A 14,896-nucleotide genomic window follows, 5' to 3' on the forward strand; every position below is an offset into this window, starting at 1 on the left:
TTTTCAAATTGCAGTTTCCCCTGGTGCTTCTTGGATATGCCCATCGTCATTGCACCACCAGAGTCAAACTAGGAGATTTTTTCCATTGACTGACCAACCAAAGGGCAAATGAGTATTGTAAGCAACTAATTCAATAGATATATCAGCAACAGTTTCTCTCCAAATGTGTTGCCATGAATTGTGTGAGTTGCAGCAGGCCTTGCAAATTGCTTCCAAGTTGGACTCTGCAAAGAAGACTATTCTATATATACATCTCTAGGCGTAGTGTCGATGTTTAAGCACTTATCAGCCAATACTTTTTTTAAAATAACTTTATTGAGTTTTTACAGCATATCACAACAAACCAATGTGTAAAGGAACTAACAGTGCTGACAGGCGTAACTCAGAGACAGGGCAACTGGGATCAGTTAGCATAATAGATGTACAGTTAGAGGCAATAACAGAATCAATGTGCTCTTGAAAGGTAGTGCGTCCCCTTAAGAAATGGCGCAGAAGACCGCAGGAGTACGATGAATAATAAATCAAAGTGGACAAGAAGTGCTGCCCCTCAACATACCCACCATGCACTGATCCCAATACCTCCCACCTAAGATGGTGTGAATATGCAGAACAGTGAAATAAAGAGTTCTGAGGGCCATCGGGGGGCACCACTCAAGGCCGGACTCAGCACTCCTGCATCTGATGCTGGCACAGAGCCATCAGAAGGAGGATCATCCACGGGCACCCGGCCCCCTCAGTCGATACTCGAGCAATCTAACAAAATGGTATCCCATGCAGGCAGTATCAGTATTTTCCAGACACCCGAGCCTCCTCTCTGCAAATTGACTCCCGCTCTCAGTCTGTCCTTTTCCTCAGCTTTGACTTCTAGGGTTATATATCAGGACCCCGGGTGGACTTCCAGCTCATAGACTGTTGTCTGCGGGGATCAAGGCCAGACCAAGAAATCTACTGGTAAACTTCGTTGCCCCTGACCGTTCATGAAGGCCCAGTAAGCATAACAAAAGGCTCAAAGGACGTCCCTATCCGTGACCATAGCCCCGATTTCCCCCCGAACCACCTGAAGGGACCGTCTTCCAATAGGGCAAAAGGATTGTGCAAGACCAGACCATGTGGAAAAAGTCCACATCCTCAGCGGCGTACCAGCAACATTCCGTGGTCAGGCCAGGAACATAGCATGTATGCGTCGAGGTGTGAAATAGGCCCAATATAAGTAAAATAATTGAATGAGTTTGAAGCAAGCATTACGAGACACTTTAGAACTAGATTTCAATATCTTTCTCCAGGAGGGATCCTACAGAGGCATCCCGGGGTCCGCCTCTCAATGTGACCAGAGAATCGAGAGATCTGACTGCGTCCCCTCCAACAAAGCCCTATATGTTAATATGACTGCTTTTGTACGACCCATAATGAGGAAGAGGATACACAGGCAGTCATTCTCCAAAGCAGTGGCTCTCAACCTGTGGTCCGGGGACCCCTGGGGGTCCGCAAAGCCTCCTCTGGGGGTCCGCAACAGCTTAGAAAATTAAACAATATTAACAGATTAGGTCCCCAGTTTATAGTAATGACTTAGTGGGGGGTCCCCGGACTCCAATAATGAGTCAGTGGGGGTCCCCGGGTCCCAGTAATCATGAAGTGGGGGTCCACAGAAGTCAAAAGGTTGGGAACCACTGCTCCAAAGGTTTCGCGCCTCTGGCACCCCACCATTCCTGTATCTTAGGGGTCAAGACTCCATAAATAATCAAATGACCCACCACCTATCAGTCAGGTCATATTGCTTTCAAACACAATGAAACAGATGATTTTGAAGGCATATTCCCAACAGGTCTAGGGCATTGGATGCCTGGGTAGCTTTACAAACACATCAGCCATTGCACAAGGGCTGATGCAGCTAGGCAGGCATGTCCGCTTGTGGCTGTCTGATGCCCCCCTGCATATAATACTTTAAGAAGTGCTAGCTTATAATCAAATTCCAGGTCTTTCATAATTCGGTCCAGCAGATGAAACAATGGCTTCCCCATACAACAGAGCTACTAATAATGCTTGACCAATTCTTTGGAAAGGAAGGAATGGGGAGGAAATCTGCGTCTGTCAACTAGCTTGTCACACTGCACTTGGAGTGGAACAGCCCAGGCGAACAGAAACAAAGCAGAAAGGCCAGGCCTCTAGAGTCAACCACAGGAGTAGATCCACTTTGAAGTTTCCGTGAGAAGGGATGTCCTCCATATCAGATATTTTTGCTGCCACCCTGGATACTAGATGGTCATGAGTATGAGTACGCCTTTCAATTGGTGAATGCATGTGGTAAGATTATCTATCTTTCCCTCAATAGCTTGTAGACTTAATTTCAACTTTCATTTCTTCGAGAAGCGGATCTATTTCATTATCTTGGCGGTCAGACTGAGTTTTTAAGTACTTGTCTTGGTGACCCTGCCCATTTCATTTTTCAAATTGCAGTTTCCCCTGGCGCTGGTCGAATTTTCCCATTTAGACCACACCACCAGGACCACACTCTGGGACTCTTCTATTGATGTGCCAACAAAGGAGCGGAGCTCTCAGGAAAGCTCTTTCTACAGGACTATTTGAAGTCCGGCCCCTTAGTGGAATGTCCTGTAATACTGTGTGCAGCAGGGTTGGGACAGGCGTGGATTGACGAGGCGGCACCCTCGGATTGACCAAGGGTGTTTCATTTCTATGTTCATCCACCTATACCCCTACACAAGGAAGAGACAGATGAAAAGTCACTGGACCTGAGAGTATGACTGTGAAAGTATGCACAGTGGGAAGGAAAAGCCACCTGATGCCACTGCATGGATGGAGTAAGGCACTTTGATTCCAGCTGACCCCACAGAACTAGGCTGGCTTTTTTTCAAAGCCAGGTCCTCTTATGCCCCCTGTGAAACAGTCGGGAGAATGATCCTGCTAGTTAACCCTGGAGGGTTCGCCTGAGACTTTTTTAGAGTGGTCCTTCAGCTGAGTGACCCCCATCAGGACGGTTGTCCCTTACTCCTCCGACACGTAAGTGCCCTGCAAGATGGCCAAGCCGTGCGGCATGGGGAGTGCTGTAGGAAGGGTGTTCTGTTTGTTACCTGCAGAGGGGCTATGCAAAGCATTCCCACAAGGAGGAGAAAGCACCAGGAGTCCGGCGGTGGGGCCTTCTCTACAGATCCTCCTTTGGTCTCAGAACTAAGTTTTGTGAAAGTCACACTGGGTCTCCTGGTACTTCATAACCATGACCACAGAAAAGGCTCTCCATTGATTTCAAAGGACTCCTGGAGCTGGAGCATTTGCTGTTGGGTTCCAGATTGTGGAGGCCCCTGTTGGTTAGTCCTGTGTCTACAGTAGCAGCATAGTAGAAAGGTTCTGGGACACATGTTATTAAATGTAACACATTATTGACTTGGTAATGGTTGAGAATGCAATGTGTGTTTTTTACAATATAATGAATGCTGTTGATTTTGGGTATTATACCCACTGACTTTAATCGAGGGTTATAACGTATTACATATTTGTACTGTTCCCATTGATTTCAGTGGTTTTGCAATAGTGAAGCATAACATGTTACTGCTTTTACGAGTGTAGTGTAATGCTTTATTAATTTGGTAATGGTTGACATTGCAAGATGATTTTTTGCAATATAAAGAGAGCTGCTGACTTTAGGTAATCTGTGTGTGAGTGTAATAAAAGTGCTTTTTCTTAAAAGAATGACTGAGCAGACAATAATTTATTGAGAGTTATTTTTGCATACCAGCTGTCTGGTTCAATAGCCCACACTATCTCCCATGAGTAGGCCTTGGAATGCTCTGCTTCACTACCCTGAGGGATTCTAGTGCTACGATGGGGTACGTCAAGGACTAACATCCTTCTTAACTAATAACACAATTTCTTACAGACATCTAAACACTTCTGCTGTATATCAGAGTTCGCACACCTCTAATAGGAAACATAATTTGTAGCTAAATCAAATGTATGAACTTCAAATAATGACTAATGTACCCCTGCGTTATGCCCATTTGTATACTTTACTAATCATGCATATGTTTATTACAAATGTCTACAGCCTACTTTTGAGTTGAATGACAATGCAAAGCCCTCCTGCTGTACAGCCTAAATCAGAGTGGGCTGGTAAGGAAAATCCTGTGTTGGAGGGGTTTCTGCATGTTGAATTACCACTGCAATGCAGTTTTGTGGCAATTGTAACTCTTTTGGTGGAGAAGCTTCATAGAGATGTTGCGGATCTATATCTTCTAACACACTTACAGTGGAAATCCATATCATTTTGGAATCTCTCCGACGGTCTTAAACAATTACTAACCGAAGTTCACTCCTACCTACAATTTTTTTCTAATTTGGGGGTACATTGTCTATACTAACAAATCCAGTCTCCATAACATTGGGCATGGTATGGGGAGCATTTCGCAACAAGTACTCAGCTGCTGATAAATGCACACCATCCTTTCCATAGTCACCTTTCAAAAAGTCAACTTTGTGGTGGATCAGCCTCTACAGATGGGCAGCTGATCAGCTCTGTGGTGTACCTTTGAAGAGCAGTGGCGGAGCCAGAAGAGCTGTGACAGAACCAGAGGTATCTCCGCTGGTAGGATGCCAACCAAATACAAACTTTGAAACTGTAAGGCTAAGCTGCAGGAGGCCTACAGAAGATATGTGATTTTTTTGGTGGATTTTATTTGACTAACTTTCTCTTAATCATGCCCTCTGTGTGAGAAAATCCGTATATTCAAGGACAGTTGTTCTGAAACTAGTAAATGTCTATGTTACAGTGATAGCAAAACCTACATGCAATATGATTCCAGTTCACAAAACCTTTTGTTTGAGTTGCTGTATTTTACTCTAATGTGTAAATTAGTTCTGAATTTCCATTCCTGATTCAGAAAGCATTTCTATGAGTGAATAATTATGTCTCAGACCAGACTTTGCCATAATCTACCCATTAATTTACAGTAGTAATACCAGGAGAAATACATTTTTCCTGTAAGTAAATTTTACTCCTAGAAATTCATAAGTAGTCACATCCCAGACCCGAGTACCACATTTCTCATAGTTTTGCATATCAAACCTAGATATTCAGGTTTAATTGAGATCTAATAAAGGGCTTCTATGACTCAGTCCTTTACGTAAGCAGGTTTCAGACATGGAAACTGATGTGTAAGTAACATCTAGGTCAGGCTTCTTCAAAGAGTAGCTTGTGAGCTACTGGTAGCTCTCTAGCTATCAGTAAGTAGCTCTTCTGTGTGCATCCCAGACTACTAAATTAGAACCGTTTGTTTGTTGAATGTATGGATGCCACCTTTGTGTGTACAAGCTGACCATTTCGTGATTTTCAGAACTCTTAAGCTGATGTTTGGAGAAAAATTGCAAATTTCCCCAAATCTATTTTAAGCAGATTTGTGACCGATAAATATATGGCGAGGCTCTTGCTATGTATTCCTGGTCCTCAAAGAAAGAGAGACACTCAGAGTTAACTCATTAGCTCTACACATTTTGAAAACTATCTTAAAACTTTAAATTTCATTGTGTTAATATTCAGAATCTATTTTCTTTTTTTGTTCCAGTTTTTAATAGGTGACCGTGAGAGAGACCAGCAGTGCAATCCTCACTGCTCCAGATCTCAGTTGAAACCAGTTTGTGCCTCCGATGGCCGGACATATGAATCGGTATGTGACTACCAGCATGCCAAGTGCAGGGATCCAAGCCTCAGTGTGATTCATCGTGGCAGCTGCAAAGGTAAGGCTCATAGTCAATTTGTCTCCTAAAACATAACATGAACTCAGAAATAAAAGACTGATATAATGTGTAGTGCAGTGGTTGCATGATACATCTACTTTAACTACTTAGACCTGTAATATATTGATGATCACTACATTGTCAGGGTAAATTTAGAGTGTGTGCCATTATCCCAGTTTCACACCTACCTCATCTTTAGTTTCATTTTTCATTTTTATTAATTTTATTATTTTTTTCACGTAATTGTGACACGTATTGTTCATGTTGGAGCATATTGATGGAAGGGTTTTTGGAGAACATAGTATTAGTCCAGTAGTGCTATTTTACATACCTTTACATGCCTTCGTAAATTGTCCCCAAAACATCTAAAATGGGAACATTGAGAGAACATTCACATAAAGTTAGTATATAAAATAGAAGTATATGTATAGAAATTAATCTTTGCCCTCTTAATAATAAGGAGTTGGACATTTTGGGAATTCACAAAAGCATCAGTACTCCTGAAAATGCCAATTCCCTTACTCAAAAATGCTTTTTGAATAGGCTCTACCTTGTTTTTTGCACTTGCTGTGGCTTTTTTCATGGACGAAGTTGCTGTGGTTGAGGTGACCGGCACGGATTCGGGTGTCCTTTCTTTAGGTGAAATTCCCCTGTTGGGACTTTGGAGAGATTACCAGATCTCATCCCAGTTGACTTGATACATGGTTTGGTGGACTTGGTTTTGGCATAATATCACTTATGGTCATAGAGTGAGAGCCCTGAGGAAGTTCATGACATTTGAATGAAACGTTTTGGCTGTGGTTGTTGTTATACTGTCTTAATAGAGTAAAATAATCAAATAAAATACCATTTCAATGCACTCAGGATCCTGGACCTTTTAATAATTGGGTGCACCGTTCCATATATAATGTATTTTCTCCATCATGCTTTTTGATTTTATATAAATTATCATTCATTTTATTCTCATAATTACCAAAATTGTTTGAATGGTAACTACTTCATCTTTGCTAATTCTAACAAAAATAACAAACTATTAATTTTATTTAAATTAATGTCAATTTATGTTTTGGTCTTACCTTACCACTCTAGCACACCTAGCCTTTAAAAATGTTAATTTGCATTATTTAATGTGTCATATTTGACTTAATCCTAAAGCTGACTGAATGAAAACTGAATGAAAAAAAGAATATGCCATTTTTGTGGCAACTGACATTTCTTTTAGCTTTTATACAATTTTAGTAGGTTGATACTGTGCACTCCTTCTTGTTGTATTGCAATCAGATTTCTTAGGTGAGACAAACATCTTCTTAATCATAACACCGCAGTTTTCACAGTTTCCCAGCTTCAGATTACCCGTATAGTGTAAGATAGTACAGTGTTGGTGCATTTCTACTGCAGAGATCTATCCTGGAATGAAGGATACATGTTAAAAAATAGTTGAGTTCATTGTGTTGTCGATTGTTTCTTTGGTGATAAAATTATTATTGTGTTGGGGAATTTTATAAAGTACCTGCGCTAAGCAGTAAGACACACCATATTTATATTATTATGAGTATTTGGGAAATTCTCCGGTTCATGGATGATTTATCACCACCATTCTTTCCCTGTGGTGAAAATACTTCCATGTTGTTGTGAGAGGAGGGTTGGGAGTACTCACTTACCTCCAGCTTGTGTACTGGGGAACTTATCACTACAATAATTGTGAACTATAGTCAAAGAAATTATACAGTTCTAATTCTGTGAATCAGGATTTCAGAACTGGAATCATAATAACCTATAGATATTAATAAAATTGGAACCTGGGACCTAAAAGAGTTTTGTGTTAATTTTGTGTTCTTCATAACAACATTTGTGGATGAAGCTGTGGATGGTTGCACAGTGTATCTTGATCAAAGGTGTAAACCTCCCTAGCATTAAAAAAGCAGAAAGATTCAGCTAATAAAAAGTAACAATGATTTTTCCCTAATTCAATGCCTACATTGGTTAAGGTTGACTTATGGTTGCTGGGAAAATCATTCTAGTTGGATTTTAATGTATAAGACCACTGAAATTACCTGAAAAAACCTCGGTTTAAATAATACAAAAAATCTCAAACCCCTGAAATTCAACAAATAATCTAACTTTGTATTTCAACATGAGGTGCTTTGTGCTTTTAGTGTTACACTATTATAACTGCCTGAATCTATTTCACTTTTTTCATTTATATGGGCATAGACCTCTCATGCCTCAGTTTGATTAACACCAGTCATGCCTATGCACCCTCACATCTACTGTTTCCCCTGCTTTTTACATTTACTATTTTAAGTCTTTCAGTGGGTTTGCCTCAATTTTGTTATGCCTCCTGCTACTTCTCAATGCAGTGAGGTGTGGGCTCCTAAGGTCTACTTTCTGTATTCTTATACTAAAATGTAGTCATGATAAGCATCTCCATCAAGATGCCAGTGTGCACTCCATAATATGTTTTTCTGTTAAACCCTTTGCCCTGACTTCAGATGGGAGATTGGTATTTATGTTTATGACCTAATGAAGTAAAAAAGGGACAAAATAAGGAAATGTCTTCCTCATAGCAAGTTAGGCAATGGTAGTTCCTTATCCAGTAAATAGCATTTGGAATGGCATAGAACTTACTGTAGCAGTCTTTGTCAGTAATATTTTACTGTGCCAGATTTCTTCATTGAAAAAGTATAAGTAATATAGGAGAGGACGCTGTCAATGGTGGTTGGCTTGGTTGAACACCATGGAACTCTGTGAATATATTAGCTGTTCAGATGGCTCTGCTATTGGCTTTAAGATGATTATATACTTTGGTTATAAACAATGTGTTAGGGTTTACAAGCTTTATCCATTCAAAGTATTTACAACCTATATTGTGCGACTTACAAGCTGAATTTGACTTATCCTTACTTCACTACAGCACTTGAGTACAACAAGAGAAATTGCATTATGCTTTTTCAAATGTTTGTTTTGGCATATGTTTATTATAGTGGACTCTTGAAATGGGCTCAGAACAGAAAAAAAGAACATGTTAAAAACATAGCCCGGAATTGTATATATTCCACATATTTTTCGGTAATTCACTAAAATTGAGTTGCACATATTATATTTATCACCTAATGATAGCAAAAAGAGCATGAAAGCAGAACTGGTTGAGCAAGGCTCAACCTTTATCATCAATGTTGACACTGTTCATGACTGTCTAATGATCAATACATTTTAAAAACAAAAAACATCAACTTCAACTACATGTTCATGTTTCGGAAGTCGATAGACAAACTAATTTGTCTGTGATTTGTAAAGTTTCTTAAAATTGTGTAATTTTTATTTTATTTTAATTTGTTGATTCCTATATTGTTTTCGGAATGATTTATGAAAATCAGCATTAAAAAGTCAGCTATGCAATCTTAACTTAAAAATGACTCATTGGCTGCAACCCTAGCATAGCACACCCACCCTATTGAGGCTATTGGTGCTGGATGTGAAACAACTGTCCTAAGCTGACTGCCATTCAGTCATTCGTTCAAGCAATATAACGTTTATTTCTGTTACAGAAATCCACAAAAACAGTAACAAACGATTAAAAAATAATTAAAAAAAATCATATAATTAAATTATCTCAAGTTAATACAAATCTTAAGAAAGGCAAATATTTATTCGATAATATATTCCTGTAGAGAACAGCTGATAAACAACGACTTGTAGAGTAACAGAATTAAGGTGGTTCCAAGAATTCTAGATACAGCAGGGCTGGCCTGCATTTTGTGAATCCCAGAGTTAGTAACAAAGGCATTAAACATTAATCTTTATAGATTGTACGACGAAACAACGACTTCAAAAACAACTACTGCCTTAACCACGAGGTCGGAACACCGACCTCGCAAATACTACTAATGATTTTACCACGAATGCCTTAACAACGATATTTCGTTGTAAAGGCATTCCTGATAAAAGCATTAGCAATAGGCACCATTCACCCTACATCCCTCACCCCACACCCCCAAACCCACCCCAAAACCTAAAACCCCCTGACCCCCCACCCACTCCCCAAAACCAAAAACGCCCCACCCCCCCAACCCCACCCCAAAACCTAAAACCCCCTGACCCCCCACCCACTCCCCAAAACCAAAAACGCCCCACCCCCCCACCCCACCCCAAAACCTAAAACCCCCTGACCCCCCACCCACTCCCCAAAACCAAAAACGCCCCACCCCCCAACCCCACCCCAAAACCTAAAACCCCCTGACCCCCCCACCCACTCCCCAAAAACGCCCCACCCTAAAACCTAAAACCCCCTGACCCCCCACCCACTCCCCAAAACCAAAAACACCCCACCCCCCAACCCCACCCCAAAACCTAAAACCCCCTGACACCTACCCACTCCCCAAAACCAAAAACACCCCACCCCCCCAACCCCACCCTAAAACCCCCTGACCTCCCACCCACTCCCCAAAACCAAAAACGCCCCACCCCCCCAACCCCACCCCAAAACCTAAAACCCCCTGAGCCCCCACCCCCTCCCCAAAACCTAAACCCACCACTTACCTTCGCCAACTCCCTTCTTTGTACCTTAACCACGCATGTTCGTTGTCAGAACATGCGTAGTTAAGGCACAAAAAACCGGAGTCGTGGTTAAAAAAAGCGTTGTTGCGCTTTCGTTAACCACGACTTTCGGAAACAAAAAGTCGTAAAAAAGGATGTTTCCCATCTTTATACAAATTGGAAAACAATAAAAAGTGCAAAACATTTTGTAGTGAAGGATTATCACAAAAGCAAGGTTTAGGATCAATAGCATTGCTCCAACCCTTGGAAAACATTAAGAAAGTGCAAATGCAACCTAAATTAAATTTAGACAGCTATTTATCGTAACAGGAAACAAGTACTGTTAGATAGGGCTCCATGTCTAAAGCTGTCTTAAGTAAACTATAATATCTGAACAGGGGTTTCTTGAGCTCCCTATGTTCTCTGAACAAACCAAAAAAGACAAGCAGATTCCTTATTGCCCCACGTGTCTTCTGCCTAGGCATATGCCATGGTTGTCCTCCATCTTTTTGTGTTGCTATAGACACCCAAAGTGGGAAGGGTATGAACAGACGTGGGTCCGGTGCTCACTGTGCCACTGGATTCGAGCTAGCTTGGCTGCTGAGGGGTGATTCCCCAAAACGTGTCCCAGGATGCTTGTTTCTGGTCCAGGGAGGATCTGGCCTGGCAGTTCGTGCTGAACTGTTCCCATGTGGAACTGGATCAACACTGATTACCTATGGCTGAGTCCAAACCTGGGGTGGCATTGTGAGCAAAAAAAGATGGTTTTAACCCAGATCTGTGACTGGGTTGAATGTTTGACAATGTTCAGCATTCCGTCCGTCATCTTTTTGTATAACTATAGTTGCTCTAAGTGGGAAGTATATGCCTAGATGTAAAACCCCTGCTCACTGTGCCACTGAATTCAAGCTAGCCTGGCTGATGAGGGGTGATACCCCGAATCCAGTCCCAAGATGCTTGCTCTGGTCAGGGTAGGACCTGGCCTGCCAGATCAGGCTGGACTGTTTCCATGGGGAGCAGGGTCAAGAATTTTTTGCATATGGCTTGGTTGAAACTGGGATGACATGGTGAGCAAGAAAACAATGGATTTAACCCAGATCTGTGACGGGGTGAATGTTTAACAATGTTCAACATTTTTTCCATCATCTTTTTGTGTTGCTATAGTTGCCCCAAGTGCTCACTGTGTCACAGGATTCAAACTGGCCTGGCTGATGAAGAGTGATACCCCAAAACTGATTCCAGGATGTTGTTTCTGGTCCAGGGAGGACCTGGCCTTGCAGTTCAAGGTGGAATGTTCCCACGGGGAGCAGGGTCTAGACTGATTTGCATATGGCTGCGTCCAAACTGGGGTGGCTTGCTGAGCAAATAAAAATGGATTTAACCCAGAACTGTGACTGGGGGTGAATGTTTGACAATGTTCAACATTCTGTCCATCATCTTTTCGTGTTGCTATAGCCCTGTAAGGAGAACCATCAGAACTGGTCCTGCTCACACATGTACTTCTGTGTTCAATTGGCTGACTTACTGTTAAGCCACAGGGACACAAGTCTACTTTCCTGGAAGGGCCCAGCTGACCAGTTTTAACTGGATTTTCACCGGATCCTGCTCATGGCTTGCTTTGGAGTGAGTCATGACCACCTAGTGCTGTTTGTAAGTCCTGGAAGCCTTGGCTAATGTCACAGTGTAAACCTCCTGCCTAAACCTAGCAACATGGAACTTACAAACTTTTTGCTAACTTTTTGCCTGGAGAACCGTTGAGGGACTGGGACCAATCTGCCAGCTGAGGGTGCACTGTCGGTGTGCCTGACTTTGCAGCAGCAGCGACTCTGATTCAGCAGGACCAGCACCTACTGGCATCCAACGATCCTCTTTTGCTACAGCCTGCCACCTTTGCCCCACTGGGAAAGTCCAACTTCCAGAAAGAGTCTTAAGTCTGAAGGTAGGTAGCTTCGTCGGGCCGGATGCTGAGCAGCATCTGATCGATGTCTATGACTTCCTGTGCATGAACTCTGGCCCTTGATTTGTGCTTTGCTCTTTTTTTATTTAAAACCTTAAAAATTCATATCTCTAGGTCCACTTGAGGGATTTATGTAGTTTTGGTGTTGTGTTGTTCAATAAAATGTTCTCTATTTTTATATATTGGAGTGGAATTCTGTTGTGTTTTCGACTTTTTAACTGTTTTGGTACTTCTAAATTCCTTACACATTTTCTCATGTTAAGCCTGCCTGCTCTGTGTCATAGTTATCAGGGGATGAGCTCAGGTTTAAATTACTGAAACCTATACTGGATCTAACAAGAATAATTACATTATTACTTGACCTGGACTACCATCCACCTCAACTAAGAATCTGCCTCCTCACATGACATATACTTCTCCAGCAGGCCTTATAGGCCAGTCGCAGTAGAAGCTATAATCACATCACCATATGCAAATAGAAAGACAGGTATGTCCTCATTACGTACTTTGGGAACATGCTGGTTGATCAATCAATAAATCACAGACATTTATAGAGCGTGCTACTTACCCGTTAGGGTTCCAAGGCGCTGAGGGGGGGGGGGGATGAAATTTAAGAAACTCTCCAAGCCATTTAAGTACAAAATAAAAATGAGTGGGGCTTTACACAACCCTGCCTCACTACCATGGAGGGATGAAAAGAACTAAAATATTCCCCATTGGGCCCAAATCTGACATTGGCTTCGCAGTTAACAGTCTGTACGTCAATATTTACCACAGCCAAAATGCACCACAACTTGTCTCCATTTCCACATTCAGTTACATTGCTGATGTCCATGAAGGCTACATGGATACAATCCTTGTTGCCACAATGTATTTACTTAGAAGTTTAAGAATTACACACTGCTCTGCTGTGCCAAGCATGCTCCTATATATATATATATATATCCCCTAAGAATATTACCGGAAATAGAGTGACTATTATTCTACTTGGCACCTTAACTAGAAAATCTACAAGGGAAATTAGACGATAACAGCCTAGATCGATGAGGTGGCCCCTCTTAAAAACTGGAATGATAAGGATTTAGGCACAAAGCTGTTACCTGCTACATTCAACACATTAGTTACAATGGGGTACAGAGATATACATTCGATTGAATAGTGCAAGAGGCCTCCCTTCACATCCAGGGACCATCCCTCCAAGAGGGGCATCTTTTTAAGGCTTTCACAACATAATCCAGTTTAAAAACCAAACTGTTGTCAAACTGCGTAATATGGGAATCAGAAGGCTAAAGTTATATTTATGACTAAAATGGATTACCCAAGAACAGGACGATATATGTACATCTAATTGGACAGCTGGACTGTCCTCAAACACAGGGTTATTTACAATTTGCCAGAATAAACACTGTCCTCTGCAAATGCTGGCAGTGTGAAGGTAATTCCAGCCCTTGGCTTGAGTTTCAGCCTTTCTACAGCAAATGAATCGCTTATGAACATGTCTAAGCCTCTTGACCTCTTCTGTTATTCTTGGCGATCATTTTAGTGCCAGATGTGATTCAGACAAAGCCCTCGAGAGAGTACTGTCAAAGCGTTTGTATTCTTGGTGAGCAGTTGTGCAGATCTTTCTGGGCATCAATAAATGATTAATAGAGACAGTAATAGTGTGGAATACATCCAAAATACTGCTACCGCTTGTTGCCTCTTCTAGGCAGTGCAAAATGTTAGAAAATTTACGATTTACAATGAATTGACTTGGACAGGATTAACTGAATCCCATTTAATGTGTCTCCCTTTATCCACTGCACTGACTGGAGATAAATGTGTCACTGTATCCTATGAACTAGAAAAGCCAAGAAGTTGTAGAATTTGGTTATCGTTACTTAGTGAATGGGCTTCAACTTGACAACTAATTATGTAATTGTTTACAGTATAAGATACAAAAACATGAGCTATCTTATTCTCACAAATCCAAGCCTCAAAGGTGGGAATTATGCCATGGCTGGAAAATTCCAGTGAGGCATTACACAAATTGTTAAAAGATAACATTTTCCAACAACACAGTATTTTGCTTCGATTTTGGCAAGCCACAACTGCTAGTCCGCCTACCATCATCCTCATAATTAGGGTATAAGTCCATAATGTCCAGGTTGAGGTTGAAATCAACTGCAAGATCGACACAACTTCCTTATTTGGAGACGAACAAATAGAAGACGTTAGACTAGTTAGTGTATAAATATTACTGTAGTGTGAATTGCTGAAATTGTCCTTGTAGAAATTAAATAACAGAAATGAAATAGCAAAACAGTACCATACAGAAGTCCAAGAGAGAACCTGAAGGTGTTAACCTAACCAGTGTGATGTTCCTGTATACTACACTGAAGAGTAAGAGAAACAAATATAAGCACACCTCTTTGCTCTGCTATAAGTGGAAGGAGAGAGTGAAATGGCATAAGAAGAGTAGCCACTGAGAAAACGCATGGTCCACTGTAAAATAATATTGTCAAATTAGTTGCATATAGAAATGTTTGTAATTTATCTGAACTCTTAATCTCTAACTCATGCCCATCCTGTGTGGAAATCTGTTGTTCCATGACTATTGAATTAGAAATAGAAATACCTGGTGATGACCTGGGTGCAAAAGGGTGCAAGACTAAAGTCATA

General features: G+C 41.3%; 1 protein-coding gene across 3 annotated transcripts in view; it reads left to right on the forward strand.

The window, feature by feature from the left end:
* The window catches only part of SMOC1 (SPARC related modular calcium binding 1), a 613,105-nt gene that overhangs the window by 49,213 nt on the left and 548,996 nt on the right, over positions 1 to 14,896 (forward strand). For all 3 annotated transcript variants that reach the window (XM_069208815.1, XM_069208816.1, XM_069208818.1), the window contains exon 2: positions 5,571 to 5,742. In XM_069208815.1, the coding sequence (XP_069064916.1) occupies positions 5,571 to 5,742 (172 nt within the window). The remainder of the gene's footprint in view (positions 1 to 5,570; positions 5,743 to 14,896) is intronic.

Source organism: Pleurodeles waltl, chromosome 9 (assembly GCF_031143425.1).
Source record: "Pleurodeles waltl isolate 20211129_DDA chromosome 9, aPleWal1.hap1.20221129, whole genome shotgun sequence".
Classification (NCBI taxonomy): Eukaryota; Metazoa; Chordata; class Amphibia; order Caudata; family Salamandridae; genus Pleurodeles; species Pleurodeles waltl.